Source organism: Calidris pugnax, unplaced genomic scaffold, assembly GCF_001431845.1.
Source record: "Calidris pugnax isolate Ruff unplaced genomic scaffold, ASM143184v1 scaffold1, whole genome shotgun sequence".
Classification (NCBI taxonomy): Eukaryota; Metazoa; Chordata; class Aves; order Charadriiformes; family Scolopacidae; genus Calidris; species Calidris pugnax.
In genome coordinates, this window is record NW_015090800.1 from 4,827,283 (window position 1) to 4,846,158 (window position 18,876).

Consider the following 18,876-nt stretch of genomic DNA (forward strand, 5'->3'; position numbering starts at 1 on the left):
CAATTTCATGGGTAGTTTTTTTTCACTGTCACCACTTTCTTCACATGTCCGGGATGGACAGGGCTCGCTCTTCTGCTCTGTCCTCTGGTTGGCCTAATGATGGGCTCGTTTGCAATGATCCCTTTCTTATGACCATATTTCACAGGTTTTCACGTTTGTTTGGCAGAGGAAGGAGCTGAAGTCTTACAAATTTTTATCAACATACGCAACCTAAATTTTTTTGAGTCATAATGTGAAGGATATAGTAAAAGGGCCCAATAGGAACCGGCAGAGGTTGGATATACGAATTGCCTGCAGTATATAAGTTTGTGTCACAGTTCTTTTAAGGGGCAGGAGGAGGGATGATGCAGAGCCAGGTCTTTGTCATCCCAAGAAAAGCCATGGGAGGCGGATACAGTCAAGCTGACAGCATTAAATAGTCACTGAGAGTGATGCAAAGGCGCTGTCAGACCTGTGAATCTCTCCTTTTCAGGTCATCTGTCCCAATCTTAACAGCTTCTGTAGCCAGAAGCGTGCTGAGGAAGTGACATCAGTTTTGATTGCCAAAGTTACCAAGTGCCCAAAAGCCCATTTATTGTGCCCTGCAGTACAAGTCCAAACGAGGCTCATCCTCACACATCTCGATCCGTAGCAAAGTGCTTTAACTCTTCTACCACTATGTTCCAGCTAGGATTTGTCATAAAATACCAGATGGGAAGGTAGTCATGTTTCCTCTCTATCTCTTTTTAAAGTAATACCTGCTGCTTTTCATTTTGCAGTGACAAAACATTGTGAAACACAGACTGTGACAGTGGTGGGGGTTTGTTTAGGGTTCTTTGTTGGTTTTGCTGTATATCCTACAGCTCTAAAATGAGTCAGTTGTGTCCCAAGAAATAATTGACGGGAATGAATTTACAGAAATAAGCAATAAACCCTAGGAAAGCCGGGTTTTTGACAGCTAATTTTAGTTAACTAGCTCAAGTTTCAGTTGGTGGTGATTAGGTACTCTCAAACTGGTAATTTACTACAATAAAAACTAGTTTTCAGAGGATTCATGCAATTGTAAACCACGTGTAGTGGTTTATAATAGCAGTGTTGCATATAGATAAAAAAATACCCTGTCGCTCAGCCAATTGTCTGCATGTTTTAATTCTCAGCATTCTACAATAATAATAAAACAGCTGGGCCAGGAAATTGGTCATTTGCTAGTTGTTAATGACTGATTTGTGTGTGTTTGCCATCCTCCACCACCAGCAGAATTGAATAACACTATAAATTCCCTGCTCTTTCTGGGTGTAGAAATTGCGACTGCATTACAGATATTTTAGTCTAGGGCATAGTGTATTCAGGATTGGAGAAAATTAATCTCTCACCTGATCAAATTATATGTTAGTATAGGTCTTGATTTTAATAGAGGTGTGGGGTTTTTTATGTGTTCTAATGTAGATGGGGGGAAAATGCAAATATTTGAGTTTTGCTTAATTATTATAAAGTTGTGGTTAAACTTTTTTTTTTTATTTTAACTGTTTTTTGTCTTGTGTATTCTCCTCTCACCTCCAACTTTCAGCCTAACTCAGCAGGAACAATTCAAAGCGCAGCAGGGCACAGGAACAGGAGTGTCCCCAATGATCATGAATTCTGCTAATAACAAAGAAGTGGATATCTTACGGATGCTTACCAAAGCCAAAGATGAGTATACCAAGGTGAGATTTGTTGTCTGTAAAAAGAGGACATTTCTTTTTGGTCATACTCTGATGCCACCTTGCTTACACTTTACATATTAAAACATTAAAGGGTTTGGTTTGTTGTTTTTTTTAAAAATAGTTTGACTCAAAGCAAAACTGATTTTGGACAGTGTGCTCTCTTATTTTGTGTGAAAGTTGCTTATAAAAGAGTTTTGTCAGAATTTGCTAAAGATTCAAAAGAAATGAATGCCATCAATAAAAACTTCTGAAAGGAGAACGTGTATGATTGATTATTAGCTGAATGCCAGGGGGTAAGAACAAGTATAAATTGGCTTCAGTTTTGACCCTTAGAGCTTCCGTGCTTATTGCATATTGAGTAGGACCTGGAAGTTCTGTCCTCTTTCTGGGTGAAGTATTCAAACCTGTTAGTAGTTTCAGTGGTTTATACAAGCTCTTCAGAGAAGAGCTTTAAGAGTGAAGTTACTGCTTTTAATTGTGGTTGTTAGCTGCTTTCAGACACTAATGGAAGGAAATGAAAAGGTTGAAATGTAGTATGATTTCAGCCCGTGTGCTGCTTTGGTCTTCTGAGGCTTCTAAATAAAGAAGTAACTAATGGACTAATAATGTTCTCTATTATTGAGCAATCAAAAACGTTTTACTTTGGGGAATAAAAATCTAATAATTTTAACTCATCATATATATGCTGCAAATTGTTACAGAGCCTGCAGGTTCCTACTGCTGTTTCCTCTATTTCATATGTTGGCTTACAGTAATAAAGCTCATAAGTGTTCTGAGTCTAGAAATATCTATATCTTTAACAAGCAATTTAAAGAGAGGAAAAGTTATTTTTCTGAAACGTGGGTACTAATAAGATCCTCAGAAAGACAATAGCAAATTATTTGAATTAAGGTGAATGGTAGCCCTTTGTGTTGTGGTGTAGTTTCTTTTGAAGCTTAGGACTGTCATATTTTCTGTAATAGGGATTTAGTGCATTACAGTGGACAAACACCTCCAAAACCTGATACCTTTTCTGTGTATTAATACTGAATCAGTATCTAGTCTTGGCATAGAAGAGCATGATTATGAAATGTTTAAGAAGTTTTTGTTAAATGATTTTAAAATACTGTACATGGAAAACTGGAAAAATATCAGGCTATCTTCAGATTATATGAGAAGGGGGTAATAAACCTAAAAAAGTTAACTTCCATTTCTACATGAGCACACAGAAAATCAAGATGAAGGAGAAGAAATTCTAGAAGATCTGTTGTTTAAATAATAGTGGTCTTAATTTTTTCCCCGCAGATAAGATCTTTGGCAAATTTGCTTCATATATAATCTTTCTGCATTTAAGGGATTGCTAAGGAGATACCATGAAAACTTCCTCTTCACCTGGAACATGAGTACAAAGAGTATCTGACCTCTTAAAAACTGGATATCTGTTTTCTCTTGTTTTGTTAGTAATATAAAATTAAGAAGGGTGTGATAAATAAAGGCAATGACAACCTTTTTTGTATTTAGTGGCAATATGTTTCAGAGCAGTCATGCTTTTTGGCTGCATTATTTTTTCTATTTCCTTGCCAGTGTGTGTCTTATGGCTTACAGTGCTAATGTGCTGAAATCACATTCTGTGTGGTTTCAGAGATGAGAGTGTTTCGAAGTGTTGGGAACTGTAGAATAAGAACATCAATTTTCAAAGCATCTACGGAATTTTGCTCAAGTTTTAAATCCGAGGATGAGAAATTTTTTTTAAGCGTGTAACTAACTAATTCCCAAATAAGTTACACATTTAGAGGTTACATGAAAAATAAAATATGTAGCCTCCCCCTCCTTTTTTTATTAAGTTGCTAAACCACTAAAGTATTTCTTGAAAAATATACTTCTAGTGCACACTTGCCTTCTGTTGATTTCTGGTAAGAAGAAGTGGTATTAGCAGGCCTCATAACGATAGCTACGGAGATAAAGAGTTGGAGAACTGCTAGGGTACAGAATGAAGCATGACAAAATGTTTTTCTTTTTAACCATTGTGCCTTCTCAAACTCTGCTTTTAGCTCTGGGCTTTTAAGCATCTACCATTTACTACACCATCTTTGATCTATTAACGTCCTTTGGCTGGTTGATGTGCCCAAAATAGCTGAAGCTTCCTTCTTCGTTACTGAGGACACACTACCATTTGATAAGAACATCGTTTCTGGTAGCAAGCAAGCATGACCTCTGGACCTCTGTTTCTGTTCTTTTACTGCTTCTGTCAGCAAAATAGTCAAATGACACTTGAATATAGTTTCTAAGTTTTCAGGTGCCTTAGCTTTTGATTTGTTAACTGTGCGAAAGACTTGATAGTAGGCTCCAGGAGGCCTAGTTTTCCTGAGGGCACTGTGCCATATGTAACCTGGGTGATGCAGAGTCTATGCTACTGTTCTTAAACAGTCGGAATTGGTTCTGTATGCCTCACTTAAGCAGGGTTCTAATTGGAAATCCTTGCTGCTACTGCTCTTCTTTGAGACAGTTCTTGTCCTCCTCAACTCCTCTCTTCTGCAGAGTGCCTTCATGTCACTGTTCATTAATGTCACCTGTGGCTGCTTTACATCAGCTAGGTAGAAATCCTCAGTTACTAGCACTTTTTAGCTCTGCACTCGAGCTCTGACAACTTCAAAGTTCTCTTCATCACTTTCAGCCTAGACATCCATCTACAAAGCTTTTCTAAGTTCCATCAGGTCTTGGCTGACCTTCTTGTATCAGACCTTCTAGGATCTCCTCCTTATACTTGACATATCTATGCAGATAAAAAGTCTCAAAGTGAGGATTTTGCTACAGAACAGGAGATTGGGATGTGACATGGTATTTTGTTCAGGAGAACTGCAATACTGAGGTACCATGCCTGCCCATTATCAGTTTCCTGTGACAATGTCCTGTTCAACTTGAGCTTCATATTATACAGGTAGACTATGAAATCTCACGACATAGAGCAGTTGTTTGCCTCAAATGTCTCTGACTATACCAAACTTGCCTAAGACATCCTTAGTGCTGGTCTTGTTCTTTTTTCATTTATGTTCACCACATACCTCTGTCTCTTTTTTGTTTTCTTGAGTGTTGCTTAGCCTTCCTTTCACTTAACCTTATATCATTTTGATTCCTTACGCATCTTTTGTAGGAGCGTAGCTTTGAACAAGACTCATGACTAAAGGACAGGCCTGTGAAGCCAGATGTAGTAATCATCATATGTTGTAGCTGATGAGTACTGTTCTGGTTCTATCACTAAAGAGCATGGTGACATTTCTTTCATGCTGCTTTTTGCTGTCCTATGATGATGCCATCTGATATCTTCTTTACCTGTCCACCCGACAGTTGCTTAAAATGTCATGCTGGTGCTCCTACTTTACTCATCAGCAAGGCCATGCTAACCATCTGACAAAATGACCTTATATTTTGAGCTACAGTAGTTACAGATTCCTTTAAAATGTTTTTTTTTTTCCTCTTCACTGTACTTCCCTGTGTTTGATAGCAGCCTACTAGCCATGTTATCAAATCATGGGAATGATACCAAGTCAGGTCAATGTCATTCTCTATAGGCCTTTGTGTATTGTGCTGTTCATTTTGCTGAGAGATTTGGTCTGAAAAACGCTCGTATAGTGATAACTCTGTTAAACTCTACTCCTTCTCACTTCATTTTTATATGCTTAGTGCTGTGATCGTGCACAGTATGACAGTGGAATTTGAGGTACCCACGGTTTCTGAAGAACTCAGTCTTTTAAAATACCCTAGAGAAAGAGGGGTATTATTTAAATTCTTCAGACTTCATTGTGAAATATACAAGACTCTATTACCCTTCATGTTAGAGAAAAGAATTTAAATCATAGAATGGTTTGGGTTGGAAGAGACCTTTAAAGATCATCTAGTTCAGCCCCTTGCTGCAGGCAGGAACATCTTTCACAAGATTGGGCTGCTCAAAGCCCCATCCAGCCTGGCCTTGAACACTTCCAATGATGGGGCATCCGCAGCTTCTCTGGGCAACCTGTTCCAGTGTCTGAGCCCCCTCACAGGAAAGAATTTCTTCCTAATATCTAATCTAAATCTCCCCTCTTTCAGTTTAAAACCATTACCCCTTGTCCTATTGCTATACTCCCCGATAAAGAGTCCCTCCCCATTTTCCTGTAGGCTCTCTTTAGGTGCTGAAAGGCTGCTTTAAGGTCTCCCCGGAGCCTTCTCTTCTCCAGGCTGAACAACCTGAACTCTCTCAGCCTGTCTTCACAGGAGAGGTGCTCCAGCCCTCTGATCACCTTCATAGCCTGCCACTGGACCTGCTCCAACAAGTCCGTGTGCTTTTGGGTCTCCAGAGGTGGACACGGTAGTCCATTTCAGTTTTACAGAGCAGCTCTGGAACCAGTGTATCTTTATTTACATCTTTATCTGTTGCAGTAGATGTCAGAAATGGATTACATTATCAGTTTTGCCTATTTGGGGGTGAGAGTTATTTTCTCACTTAACACATTTGAATGCGAAGGAATGTCTTGGAATGTTCTAGAAAGGACACTGATCATTTCATAATTGCACAGTAGTGGCTCTGCTGTGTGTCCGTTTGGCAGTCTGTCTGGTCCAGAGTTCTGTCCTCAGTAACACACAAGACTGGGCTCTTTGGAGGAAAGAATGAGAAGCTGAAAATGGTCATTCCTTACCCCAACCATTAGTCCTGCAACATCAAATTTAGAGCCCATCAAGTTCAGGTAATTAACTATGAATATTCTTGTTAGACAGGATTAACTTTTTATTAGATGATTCTTTACAAAAATTTTTCCATTTTCTTGGTTTCAATTGTATTGAGTGACAACGACTTCCAGTACACTGTTTTGTTTTCTAATGACAATAGCATCCCTTGTATACCCAATGCTTTTTTAGTTTCATTTACAGTGTTCTTATTTTTCGTACAGTGTCAATAAGACATCGTATTCACCTTTTCCATTTATTATTTCTCTCTCATTCAGCATTTTGTTATTTTTTTTCTGAATTAAATCGTGTCCTTCTCTCTTCATGTGTCAGTCATTCCATGTCCCTGATCGCTTTTAGTCATATGTCTGTGACAATCTTTTTAGACATATGGCTATTAATCCTGTCATATTTAATAAGGAAACATGCTGATTCTACAAATTCGATTAAATCTTCAGTTATTTTTCTGTGCAGATATATGCATCCTCCAATGTGGAATGATTTTGTAAAAGAGCTTGAGTTATAATTCTAGTTTTTAGCAAAAAGCATTTAAAACATTCTTTTTGGGCACATTAATCCTTCATGTATCAAAACTACTTCTAGCTGCCAACGGATGCAGGAAAAGAATGTCTGTTGCTTGGTTTCTAAGGTGCTTTTTAAAAATTATTTTACGTTTTTCTTGGTAAGGGAAAAGCAGAAGATAAGAAAGAACTGAGATTTAAATTAGGTGGAGGCCTCATACTCAGGACATCTTGGAATCAAGTGTTTATTTTTACATATGCTTTGTGGTTTTAGAAAATTAGGTTGCAGTTGTTACGGTTCTTTCAATAGCGTAACACTTCATAATCAGTGCTGCAACCAGTGTGTTTGGTTATTGAGTACCTGGCTATGTCTGTATTTTACAGTAGTGGAGCAGTAAAGCAAAAGATATTGCTGCACTTAACTAAAAAAAATACTTATTTTCTGTTGCAGTGTAAGACCTGCTCAGAGCCAAAACAAATAACCAGCTCCTCTGCAATCTATAACAACCCCAACTTAATCAAACCAATTCCAGTGAAGCCTAGTGAAAATCAGCATCAGAGAATATCTCAGCAAAACAAGGTAAAATCTCTTGTGTGTTTTCTGACTAGCGCTACTGTAATCAACTATTTATTTGACTGTAGGACTGTTTATTTGAGTTGGAAGGCCAGTGCAAGAATTTGAGGTGGAACCTCTGTAAGGAATGATTTTAATGCAAAACTAATCTGTTTTATAAAAAAGCTCCCCAACTGCCACCATTTGATGTGGAAGCATGTAAATTGCAGGCATACTATCCTGATGCGATGGCAAAATACTAGTATTTCAAATTTCAGATGCTGTTGTGATCCTAGTTTTTGAGTTTTGTTTTGTTTTTTTAAGTTAATTCAGTCGATCTAAGTAAAGAAAAATCTCTTGATATATCTTCAAGCTAAATCAGGCTGCAAAAGCCTAAAAGCTGAATTCAGCTGTGATAGGGAGATGCCCAAGAAGTTGCCCTACTTCATACATGGGGAGATTTCCATCTCTTACTAATATTGTACTGATGGCTGAAAGGGAAGATTCTCTTTCATGGTATTTCAAGTGAAGCCACTGCTATCTCTCAGATTCACTGATTTTTCTCCCACATTAGCAGCTTGACGACTGTCCTCTTGCCCTTCCTATGTGACAAAACTCTTAAAAATCCTCTTGGGAGAAAAGAGCATAGCAGTTTTCTCAGCTTTCCCTTGAATACTGCTGGCTATATATTGTCACCACTTAATGTAACTTAGGCACGAGGTAACTATGTTTACTTTTTTTCCCCTCTGTCCCCTCACAGAATGTGGATCCTGAACCACAGCACTTGTCTCTGACGGCGCTGTTTGGAAAAAGAGAAAAGCCAGATGTCTCAGAACCACCACTTAATAAACAGCATCAAGAGAATCTTCCTGTCAGGCAGGGTGTGGTACGTTCCCTGTCCTACGAAGAACCCAGCAGGCATTCCCCCTCTGCAGAGAAGCAGCTTTGCCCTGCCATTCAGAAGCTGATGGTGCGTGGGACAGACCTTCATCCTCTCGCTGAGTTTCCTGAGAACCGGCTCTGTGAAAACGGCAATATCCACCCCGGGGGTGAGACTTTCACAGGGCTCTTCCAACCTGTGACTTCTCATGGTATCACAACATCTCATGTCGTTCAGGATGCTGCTGGCACTCAAAGCTTATTGCAGAAATTGCAGAGTCAGTCGGGGTCGGTGGCTAAAATGGACCCCAGCGCAACAGCGGCTGTGAACTCGACAGCTGCTGTGTTCAGCAGGACTCCTACTGCTGTTGGAGCACCAGCAGCCACAGTAAATAATATGAGCCAGCCACCTTTGGTGTATTTCAATGGTTCCCTACCAGGCCAGACTTTGGAGTCTCAGACACTCGGGAAAGAACAATCCAAACTTCCCAGACAGCCACTTTCTCTCTCTGGCAATCAAGCAGCCAGTTCTGGGGTGATTTCACCTCAGGAGTTACTGAAAAAACTCCAGATAGTGCAACAAGAACAACAGTTGCATGTATCCAGCAGACCAACCTTGGCAGCTAAGTTTCCTGTTGTTACTCAGAACACCAGCACGCTGAAACCACTGGATTCCTGGATAGAAAAGGCACCAGGAACAGAAAAGCAGAGCGCTCTCTTTCAGGTAAATGGGAAACCTCAACCTTTATTTTCAATAAACAAATAAAAATCTAGCAATCTTTTGAATTTAGTGTTTTGCAAGGTTACTCTTCGTTTCGTTTTGGCCAGTGTATTCTTGTTACTGTCTTACCACATGGTGCACATCATTTATTTCGCAAACCAAATGCTTTAATTCTGGTGATTGGGACCCTAAAAGTCAGATTGGTGTCTTCAAGTGTTCAGATGTCAAGAAACTATGTCTCTCTCATGAGTGCATTTTTGTGTTCTTCAGAAAAGCATCATGTGTAATTACAAAATGCTTCATCCTGGACGACTACTGTATTTGTTAACAGCTTCATTTTCTATAGGATCTTCTACATTTAAATGTCTTTAAATGTCTTGTTTGAGGATGTATTAAGCCCCTTTTAATTTCCTTTAACACAAGACCTGTGTTGTACTGGAGTCTGACTTATATTCCAGCCTAGAAGTTACTTATCCAAATGAAAAACCATTCACCTTTACAGTGTAAAATATTGCAACTTCTTAAAAACCGGAATGAAAGGCTACAGAATACTTCAGCATGCTCCAAAAATCCTTCTTATTCTAGAAAGTTATCCTACACATGAAGAGGCTGAAATAGTAATTTAACAATTAAGTGCCACATCTGTCACTAACACTGTCACGGGTCAAGATTTCTAATTCCATGAGAGAGGTCAGAGGAAGATGAATTTGATACAGCAAATAGCCATCATTATTTTTATTCTTTTAATTAAAGCAGCATGACTTTGAATCTGCGTGGAAGCGTTTGGTGGGGATTAGTCATTGAAATTATTGGGGATCAGTTGCTTACAGACTTTCCAGTGAAGTGCTAATGACTAAAAAGAGGATCCAGAGTCACAAAAATTTACTTCTGTTTTCACTGGGAATGGAACTTGCCTGCTATAAATGAAAGAAATGGTCTGATTCACTGGTACGTGTACTGATAGCATGGAAACATAAGACATTCCTGCTCTAAAGGTAACAGTGAAATGAAGCAAGTGCCAGGCTATACATTATATGTCAGTATGCATAAATAAAAAATGGCAAATATGCTGTTATGTTTTCAAATGAAAAATCCATATAGATGCTGATATGGCTAATGACTTTATTTGTGCATATTTGAAAAAGAAAATGATGCCAGCATTAGTTGCAATATGGAAAGGGAATTACTGAGGTCTGACAATGTAATTTCAATATTTTTACTGCTTGACTACGTACAGAACAATAGCTTGTGAGAAGAGTCTTCACGGGAACAAGACTCATTTACTACGATTATTGCTGCAAGTTCACCTTAAAAAAAAACAAAAAAAACCAAAAAAAACAAAACCAAAAAAACCTTGCTTTTTGGGGCTGTGACCAGACCAAGTAAACTAAGAGTTCCTAGGAATGGCTTCATGGGGTGACACAGCCACCCACAGCTGTTAGCAAAGCAGTATTAGATGCAGTTCTTCTGACATGTTTAGTATTGCTTATGAGATTTAATACATCGACTGAAAAGGATAATGAAAGTATGACTAATGATTCTTTAGGACACCTAAAGCAATTTGGAAGGAATGGCCTCTTTCACATGCAGCAAATTGCCAAAAAAAGAAAAAGGGGGAGAGGCTAAAAATGAAGGAACAAGTCAATATTCCTGCCATGAATTAGCCACATGAAAAATGCCTACTTTTGAAAAGAAATTGGAAGATAATAATTTGAAACAACTTTTAAACCCAATGTAAATCTTTTTATAATACCATCCTTGCTGTAGATCAGAGGCTTTAAGTGCTGCCATGCCTGCAGACAGACATTCGAGTGAAATTGAGTTGGCACAAATATATCTGCACATGCTCATGCAAAATTGATCAAAGCAGATTCTGACAACAAATGCAGCAAAAGGTTTGTTCTCTGTAATTATTTATCTTTTGGTATTGCCTCTTGTACTACAGTTCAGCATCCAGAAAAAGCAAACTCTAAAAAGTCTGACAGGAATAGAGAGGTATCTGGACCGTGTCCTTTGTTGGAAAAATGGTATTAAAGGAACACCCTAAATCCATCAGCAGCACTAAGAAAATGAAAGCAATAGTCTTTTCCACAATTGACACATTACAAGTCCAAGTTTAAATTGGCTTCTGCTGCATCTCCATATGGTGTAAGAACTGTGATCTCCCACATGGAAAGGAAGAGACCAGTTACAAAAAAAAAAAAAAAAAAAACCAAAACCCAGAAAAAAAGAAAAAAAAAAAAGCAAAAGCTGAAGAATAATACACGGAAGCATTCAGTCTGGTCTGGTGCCAGCTCTATTCCGTGAAGTATTCCTTATGTGGACAGTGAGTAACGTGTGCTTAAGATGCAATAAAAAAGCATTAATCTGCAGTGGGCTTTTAAGCATATGCTTAGTGTTAGGCGTGAGTTATCCTGATTATAGCAACATGCATGCTTAAGTGTTTATGTTAATCAGAATTATGGTTTTAAAAGTGCTTACAATAACCTTGACACAAATTTATCTTTTCTTCAGAAGGCCACTTATCTTGCAGCCCATTTTTCTCATTTCTTGGAGCATTTTTCATCCAGAATGTATTTTGTACATAGTGTTACATCTTCTGAATATGTGCGTGGCAACTAGTGTCTTAGATGTGAGCATTGCACCATTACCTCTCAATTGTCCTGACTGCAATGTCAGGAAGAGACTATAAACATGCACAGGAGGGATGTGATAGGTACATTAAACTTCTTTTGAGAAATAATTTAAGGTAATTAGTGACAGAACGAGAGGGAATGGCTTCAAGCTCCAACAGGGTAGGTTTAGATTGAACATTAGGAAAGAATTTTTCACTGAAAGAGTGGTCGGGCATTGGAACAGGCTGCCCAGGGAGGTGGTGGAGTCACCATCCCTGGCTGTGTTTAAGGGCTGTTTAGATGCAGTGCTAAGGGACATGGTGTAGGGGAGGACTTTGTAGAGTAGGGTAGATGGTTGGACTCGATGATCCCAAGGGTCTCTTCCAACCTAGACGATTCTATGATTCTGTAGTAAAATATCAATGAAAAAATTCTGAATTAAACTTGAAGGACAGAGCGATGTTGGCATTGTAGCAGGCTTTATTTTAATAGTAACTGTTTTAAAGAACCATTCTTAGATTAAATATTCTCTCAGTTTTAAGCAATGCCACTAAAACCAAGAGGCCCACAAGCACCCACCAGGTGCTGATGTTCCAGAGCAGTGTGTGGGATTCTACACGCATAGGAAGCAACGAGGGGTGCCAGTTTGCCTTGCAGGAGATCCAATGCGTTCCTTAGCTCATGGTGGTAGGTGAATCTGCCAGCTATATCTTGTCATCTCGCTGCCAGCAGCCACGCAGAATAGCAAACAGATATGCCTTTGTGAGCATTTGTGCTCCAGAGAAGGAATACTATATGCTGCAGTGATTATTTTGCACATTTTGCTTTTGTTCTTGCTTCCTTGCTGCGCGACCGACGGTAGACTCCTACTCTGTTATTAGTGACTCAGAGATTTAAGTGTTGACCCCATAAAGCTGGAGATAATTCATTAGAGGCTGGATGAGCAAGCCACTTAGATTAGATTCTGTGGGGAAGAAGTGGATCAACAGTGTTTTGAAAAGGCTGTTGCGTCTTGTGAGAAATTACTCAAAGCTAAAAGATTGACCCAAAAGGCTCTTAATGACCCCACAGAGCATTTTCAGCACTTTCAGCAAAAACATGGTGCTGTAGGAATTGCACCAGTAATGCCAAGATCAGCAGTCCATTTTCTGGTGAGTGTCAGTTGTCCCAGGGACTGAACGTGATCTGAACTAAATATAAAATGAAAATTTGCATATATTTTTTTTTAAATGTTGTTTATGTAAAAGTTTGTTAAATGACAGAAGCTTTGAGCACAAACTGTTAGCAAAAAAAATGCATTTTAATGTTTGCATCCAGAAACAAATGCTGTGCACTGAAAAAATGATCCATATATTATTCTATTCATCTTGATACAAATATTTTAAGTTTTGGAGTACCCTGTAGGTATTAGCTGTGTCACCAGTAGATGGCAATATTGCTTATTCCATATAGTTTCCATATGCTTTGCAAGCCCTACCAAAAAGACATTTATATCCAGAGAAAACAAATAATTTTTTATTTGTCTTTTAAACCACAACATGTATATGTATTCAAAAGTAGTAACTGTGTATCATTAAGAGCACAGTTTGTCTCAGGTTTTATTTATTTGCCTTAGACTCTAGAGAGAAACGTCGTATGATTTTTGAAGGACATGTCATCTAGGTCTTTGACATTGTCATAGATTCAGCTGTATTAGTGGGGCAGTTTATCTTCTCCAGCTGCCACCACCGTCCCTTTGCTGAAGGTTCCTGCCTTTGGAGAGCAGCTTGTATATGCATTCTTTAAATCACATTAGGAAGAGTCTTCTGGTTTAAGGAAAGCCTGCCAATTTTGCTTGAGATAAATTAAGAGAAGTGACTTCAGCTGCATGGATGAGTAGAGCAAAAACATTGTGATAAGTGGCTGGAGGTAATGAGTCTTCCACAGGTAGGAGAACAATCTTCTCACCAGTAACATCTGTGCACTGTCTGAAGGTCTCACTCCAGAGAGGGATGTCACTTTGGATTTACTTACTTAACGTTGGTTTCCTTCTAAAATGAACATTGTTTTTCAAGCATAGGCACACAAACATGCACTGCCTTACTGTTTGAAGCACACCTTAATGAGTTAGGAATGCCTTAACTCGTTCAGGAGCTTCTAACACAGATTTATGATTTCTATGAGGATTACATGCTGTGGGGCAGAAAAAAAGCTGTAGGTCAAGATTTTCAGTTCTCAGTACTCCATATTTGAGAAACAGGAATAATATTTACTTAAAATATGTACTGGGAGATTTTTGCAGTAGGTGCATATTGTATGCTTTCTGATATCCACAAGTCTTTTCTGATCCCTAGTCTTTCTGCTTCCTTAAATTTCGCATAAAACCACATGAGATCTCAGTCCTCGTCATTTCTTTCTATTTCTATTTCTCTTTGTAGTCTAACTAATGTTGTTCAGAAATGTCTTGGGTAGAACAATCATAAGTAGGAGTAAGGCGAACTACAAAAATATGAATGTTCTTTTATATTAAACTGTGCTGTTCTGCACACCTAGGAGATAAACCTCAGTTTTATTTTCTTAATTTTAATTTTACTTCAAACTTGAAGTGTAACCCAGGACACAGAGCGAAGTGATGCAGTAGCCTTTCACCTTCAGACAGGATCAATAAACCACGTTCCAGTCCAAAAGGGAGGACCTTGGGGGAGCTCCTGTCAGCTCCTTTATATGAGCTGTTCTTTGAAAAAAAAAAATCAGATACTTGAATAGTGAGGAGATGGCTGATTAGGATCAAGGTTTATTACTAGAATTACCTGGAGAGAGCTCTAATATTTGCAAACTGAGTGAATAAACTTTCTATTATGTTCTATATTATATCTGATAGTTTTTGCTAGTCCTGCGTGTTTTACAGTTCCAAGATGCATTTTGAAATTTAAAAGCAAAAATCCTTTGACCTGTTATCTTTGCACGTTGGCGCGGACACTGATACTGAGACAACTTGCAGAACTACTACAGCATCAAAGCTTTCCTTCTCTTTGAGGGCCTTTTTGATTTTGTCAACTCTGTGTTGGTTAGGAGTCAGCTCTGTGTCTGATGGTGCCACCAGCTCGCTGTGGTCCTTTAGATAAATCACTTCATCTGTTTTCTTCCCCTTCTCCTTAGGTAAAATGAGAAGAAAAAAAAAAAGTGTATATGTGTGTGTATATATATATATAAATTTTCCAGTATTAGGTACAAAGGTTAGTCTTTAAGAGTGGTATTTGCACATACGTATATTTCAAATACTAAACTTAATGACTTACTGTCCCTACATAGGAAGACTTCACAGCTGCATTCTGGAAGAGTGCTGATATTTTATAATAGTCTGATTTCTGGAATAAAATGCTCCTATCCTAAGATCATTTGCCTGTCAGATAGACTTAATCACACTTGAATCCATTGCTGCAACCTCAAATTGGATGGAAGACCTTTTTAATCTGGATATAGATCATATATCCATAGATCATATACTGAGCTGGAGTTTCACATAACTGTATTGATCTCCAGCAGCCTTTGGACCTGTTGCCAATCAGTCTGCAGTTTTCATCATCCTTATTCCCAAGAATTAAGTAGATGATAGGTTGAACTGATGACTTCATTTTTGCATGGACAGGTAATCTCACCTCAACGCATTCCTGCCACTGTGACTCCTACCTTGTTGATGTCCCCGATGCTTTTCACCCAGACCACACCTGCACCACCCAAAGCAAATGAAAGCGGGCGCTTGGCAGCAGCCAACCAGGAACCTGCTGCCAGCTCAGCCAGCCTTCTCCTGCCTCTGCAAACCCCAGAGCCAGCTGTGGTCAACAGCAGCTCCATGACCAAGATGCAGCTGCAGGAAACACTTCTACACCTGATCCAGGTAAAGTGCCACGAATTCTCCTCATTTGCTTAAAATCCCCATTCCCATTTTGATATAAGCACCCTATAATCAGTTGCATCTGTCTATCCTGACACCCCGGAGGGCTGTGCTGCCATCCAGCGAGACTTGGACAGGCTGGAGGGCTGGGCAAGGAAGAACCTCATGAGGTTCAACAGGGAAAAGTGTAGGGTCCTGCACCTGGGGAAGAAAAATGTCAGGTACCAGTACAGGTTAGGGGTGGACCTGCTAGAGGCAACTACTGAAGAGAAAGATCTAGGGGTCCTGGTGGACAGTAAAATGACAATGAGTAAACAGTGTGCTCTTGCGGCCGGGAAGGCCAATGGTATCTTGGGTTGCAGAGGGAAGAGTGTAGCCAGCAGGTCAAGGGAAGTCATTCTCCCCCTCTACTCTGCACTGGTGAGGCCACAACTGGAGTACTGCGTCCAGTTCTGGGCTCCCCAGTTCAAGAGGGACAGGGAACTGCTGGAGAGAGTCCAGCGAAGGGCAACAAAGGTGATTCAAGGATTGGAGCATCTCCCTTATGAGGAGAGACTGAGAGAGCTGGGACTCTTTAGTCTGGAGAAGAGAAGGCTGAGGGGAGACCTTATCAACGCCTACAAGTATCTCAAGGGAGGGTTGAAGGAGGAGGGAGCCAGACTCTTTTCAGTGGTTCCCACTGAGAGGACGAGGGGCAACGGGCACAAGTTGGAACATAAGAGGTTCCACTCAAATATGAGGAGAAACTTCTTCACGGTGAGGGTGCCAGAGCCCTGGAACAGGCTGCCCAGGGAGGGTGTGGAGTCCCCTTCCTTGGAGATTTTCAAGACCCACCTGGATGCAGTCCTGAGTAACATGCTCTAGCTCTAGGCAATCCTGCTTCAGCAGGGGAGTTGGACTAGATGATCTCTATGGTCCCTTCCAACTCTGAAATTCAGTGAAAATCCAGAGGCTAAACAAATAATTAAAATATATGTTAAAAGTTGCAGTACTTTTGGCTGCATGTTAATGGGGCAGTATCACATAGAGTGGGGATGTGACAGCCTCTCTTTGCACGCTGCTGGCTTAACTACATTTTGATTAATACATCTGATTTTGGGTTCAGGAAAGATAATAAATTTGACAAAAAAGAACAAAGATGACTGAAAGCTTCATAAGGTGGGCCTGTGAGCCAGAGAGATATCTATTATATTTTTAGCTAAGGATAAATAATGGGTGATTATCCCAGCTGCCAAATATTTCAGAGATGCGTGTTAGCAGTAAGAGGAATTCAGATGGGAAATTAAAATTGCAGGATTGAGCGTGAGCAACTTTAAAATATGGGTTAGATAACCTAAAAATATACTTGTTCAGTTTATTCCATATAATTCTCTGGTTCAAATGTTAAAATTCCTTTTGCTGCAGTTTTTCAGGTTTAAATGTGACAAAAGCATCAACAACATTATGTACGAGATGATTGTTTACTGCTCTGGGATGATATGGACAATTATGAATATTTTTTTCCTTAACTTGCCATGTGATGAATATCTGAAGAGGAGAAGTTGAGGAGAGATTATATAACTAAAGACCTGGCTACAAAGCACAAGGAATAGAGACACAGATTTAAGGGTCTAATTTGTAGGCCAAAACTATGGGCCTGGATGGCTTTGGAGTAAAAATAAAAGTCATTGGAATGTTGAAGTTACTTAAAATGCAATTTCAGTTATAAACTCAGAAAGAAAATAGTATCTTTAACAAATTAGGTTTTTCTAATTTTTCCCTGTATTTTTAGTTTGGGATTAAAAAACAAAAATATCACATCATCCTGTCTTTACATACTTTGAGTATCTGGATAGCAGTAAAACTGTATATGAAGTTAAAAAGGAAACTAGCCAAGGAAAATTGGACTTTACCCTCTAAAACTGTGCTTGTAAAATGTATATTTGACCCCGCTGTTTTTAATGGTAGTTAAGATTAACTGAATTACCTGAAAATTATTTACTGCCAATTTCTTACCTTTTATTTTTCATGATGTAAAACTACAGTCTCAGATGCTCCTGATTTTCCTCAGATAGTATCTTGATTTTAATTATCCTCAAATGTTTATGGGAGCTACTTCGGATGTTCTTTCTTAATGTGGGTTGACCCGTTCTTGCAAAATGATCTTCAGATGGAAAAAATTAAATGAGCATCAGAGAGAAAGGAGCAGCTTCAGTTAGGAGATAAAATCTAAAGAGCTAAACAAGGTGCAAGGATTTGCCCAGGTGGGATTTACTATAGGATCAAAAGGCAGGGCGGCTCACTGTTCCTTCAGACCTGCTTGAAATGATCGTTGACCTAATGGAGGAAACTACTTAAGGAAATCCCTGGTTAAATGAGGGCAAAGAGAAGAAATTACAGGGTTGTATTGTCATCGCATTATCATGCAAGAGTAGTGAGTTAAAGTTAAATCCACTGTGTGTTTGGAAAATCTGCTTGCTGTGTGCTCATTACTTGTTACAGAAATTACAGCCATGTTTGCTGCAGTAAAGTTTATATTCATGTCCAGGCTGCTAGCAAGGCTTGAAAATAATACATATTTTTGGTAAAGGAAATAATAGCCTTCCTATTGCTCACTTTTTAAAACATAGTAAGGTTGAAAAGTATCTGGTCCATGAAATGGAAAATCCTTCTAATCTCTTTACTCAAAATGCCTATCGTGCACTAACAATTACCTATTTTATTTTTCAGAATGATGACAACTTCTTAAATATTATTTATGAAGCATATCTCTTCAGTGTGAGAAAGGCGGCGATGAAAAAGTCTCTGTGAAAGATGATTTTAAAATTAAATTTGAATTGCTTCCTGAACTCCAGAAAAAGGTTTCAAACTTTTCGAGTATGTTTACATTTAAGGAAACGAATGGTCTTTTGCATATACCTAGATTTTGCTTGTTGGGAAGTACACGCAGAAACGGATTGTGCCTTTAGGGAGGGGAGCGTCACGATGCTGAAGACTTAATCACAGAATATCTTAAACTATTTTTTCTTATGTTGGTCCGTACTTGGAATTGTTTCCCCTGCGGTTCTCCCCACTCAGAATTCAGTTTTCCTTTTTCCCTTGGACGTGGTTATCCATGAACGAGTGTCTTGGATCTTCTCTGGGAGACGCCAGGTGCCACCGTGACCACATGGTGGCAATGTTGGACTATTTTTAGGAATGTGAAAATCCGGGTGAAATCTGGGGAGGGAAGGTCTCCAGACCAATTTAGCTGAAATGTCATGACTTTCCCCCCAAATTTTTTTGTAGAAAGATCTTTTTTCTATTTTAACAAGAGTATTTTTAGCTAGCTGTAGAAATGGGACTCTGCAGGTGTTTTGAAGACTTGGGGGG

General features: G+C 39.1%; 1 protein-coding gene across 2 annotated transcripts in view; it reads left to right on the plus strand.

Moving 5' to 3' along the window:
* Positions 1–18,867, plus strand: part of DCP1B (decapping mRNA 1B) — a 44,880-nt gene extending 26,013 nt beyond the window's left edge. For both annotated transcript variants that reach the window (XM_014937312.1, XM_014937313.1), the window contains exons 5-9: positions 1,547–1,682; positions 7,335–7,463; positions 8,197–9,039; positions 15,280–15,528; positions 18,235–18,867. In XM_014937312.1, coding sequence (XP_014792798.1) covers positions 1,547–1,682; positions 7,335–7,463; positions 8,197–9,039; positions 15,280–15,528; positions 18,235–18,315 — 1,438 coding nt within the window. In that variant the 3' untranslated portion in view covers positions 18,316–18,867. The remainder of the gene's footprint in view (positions 1–1,546; positions 1,683–7,334; positions 7,464–8,196; positions 9,040–15,279; positions 15,529–18,234) is intronic.
* The last annotated feature ends 9 nt before the right edge of the window (positions 18,868–18,876 follow it).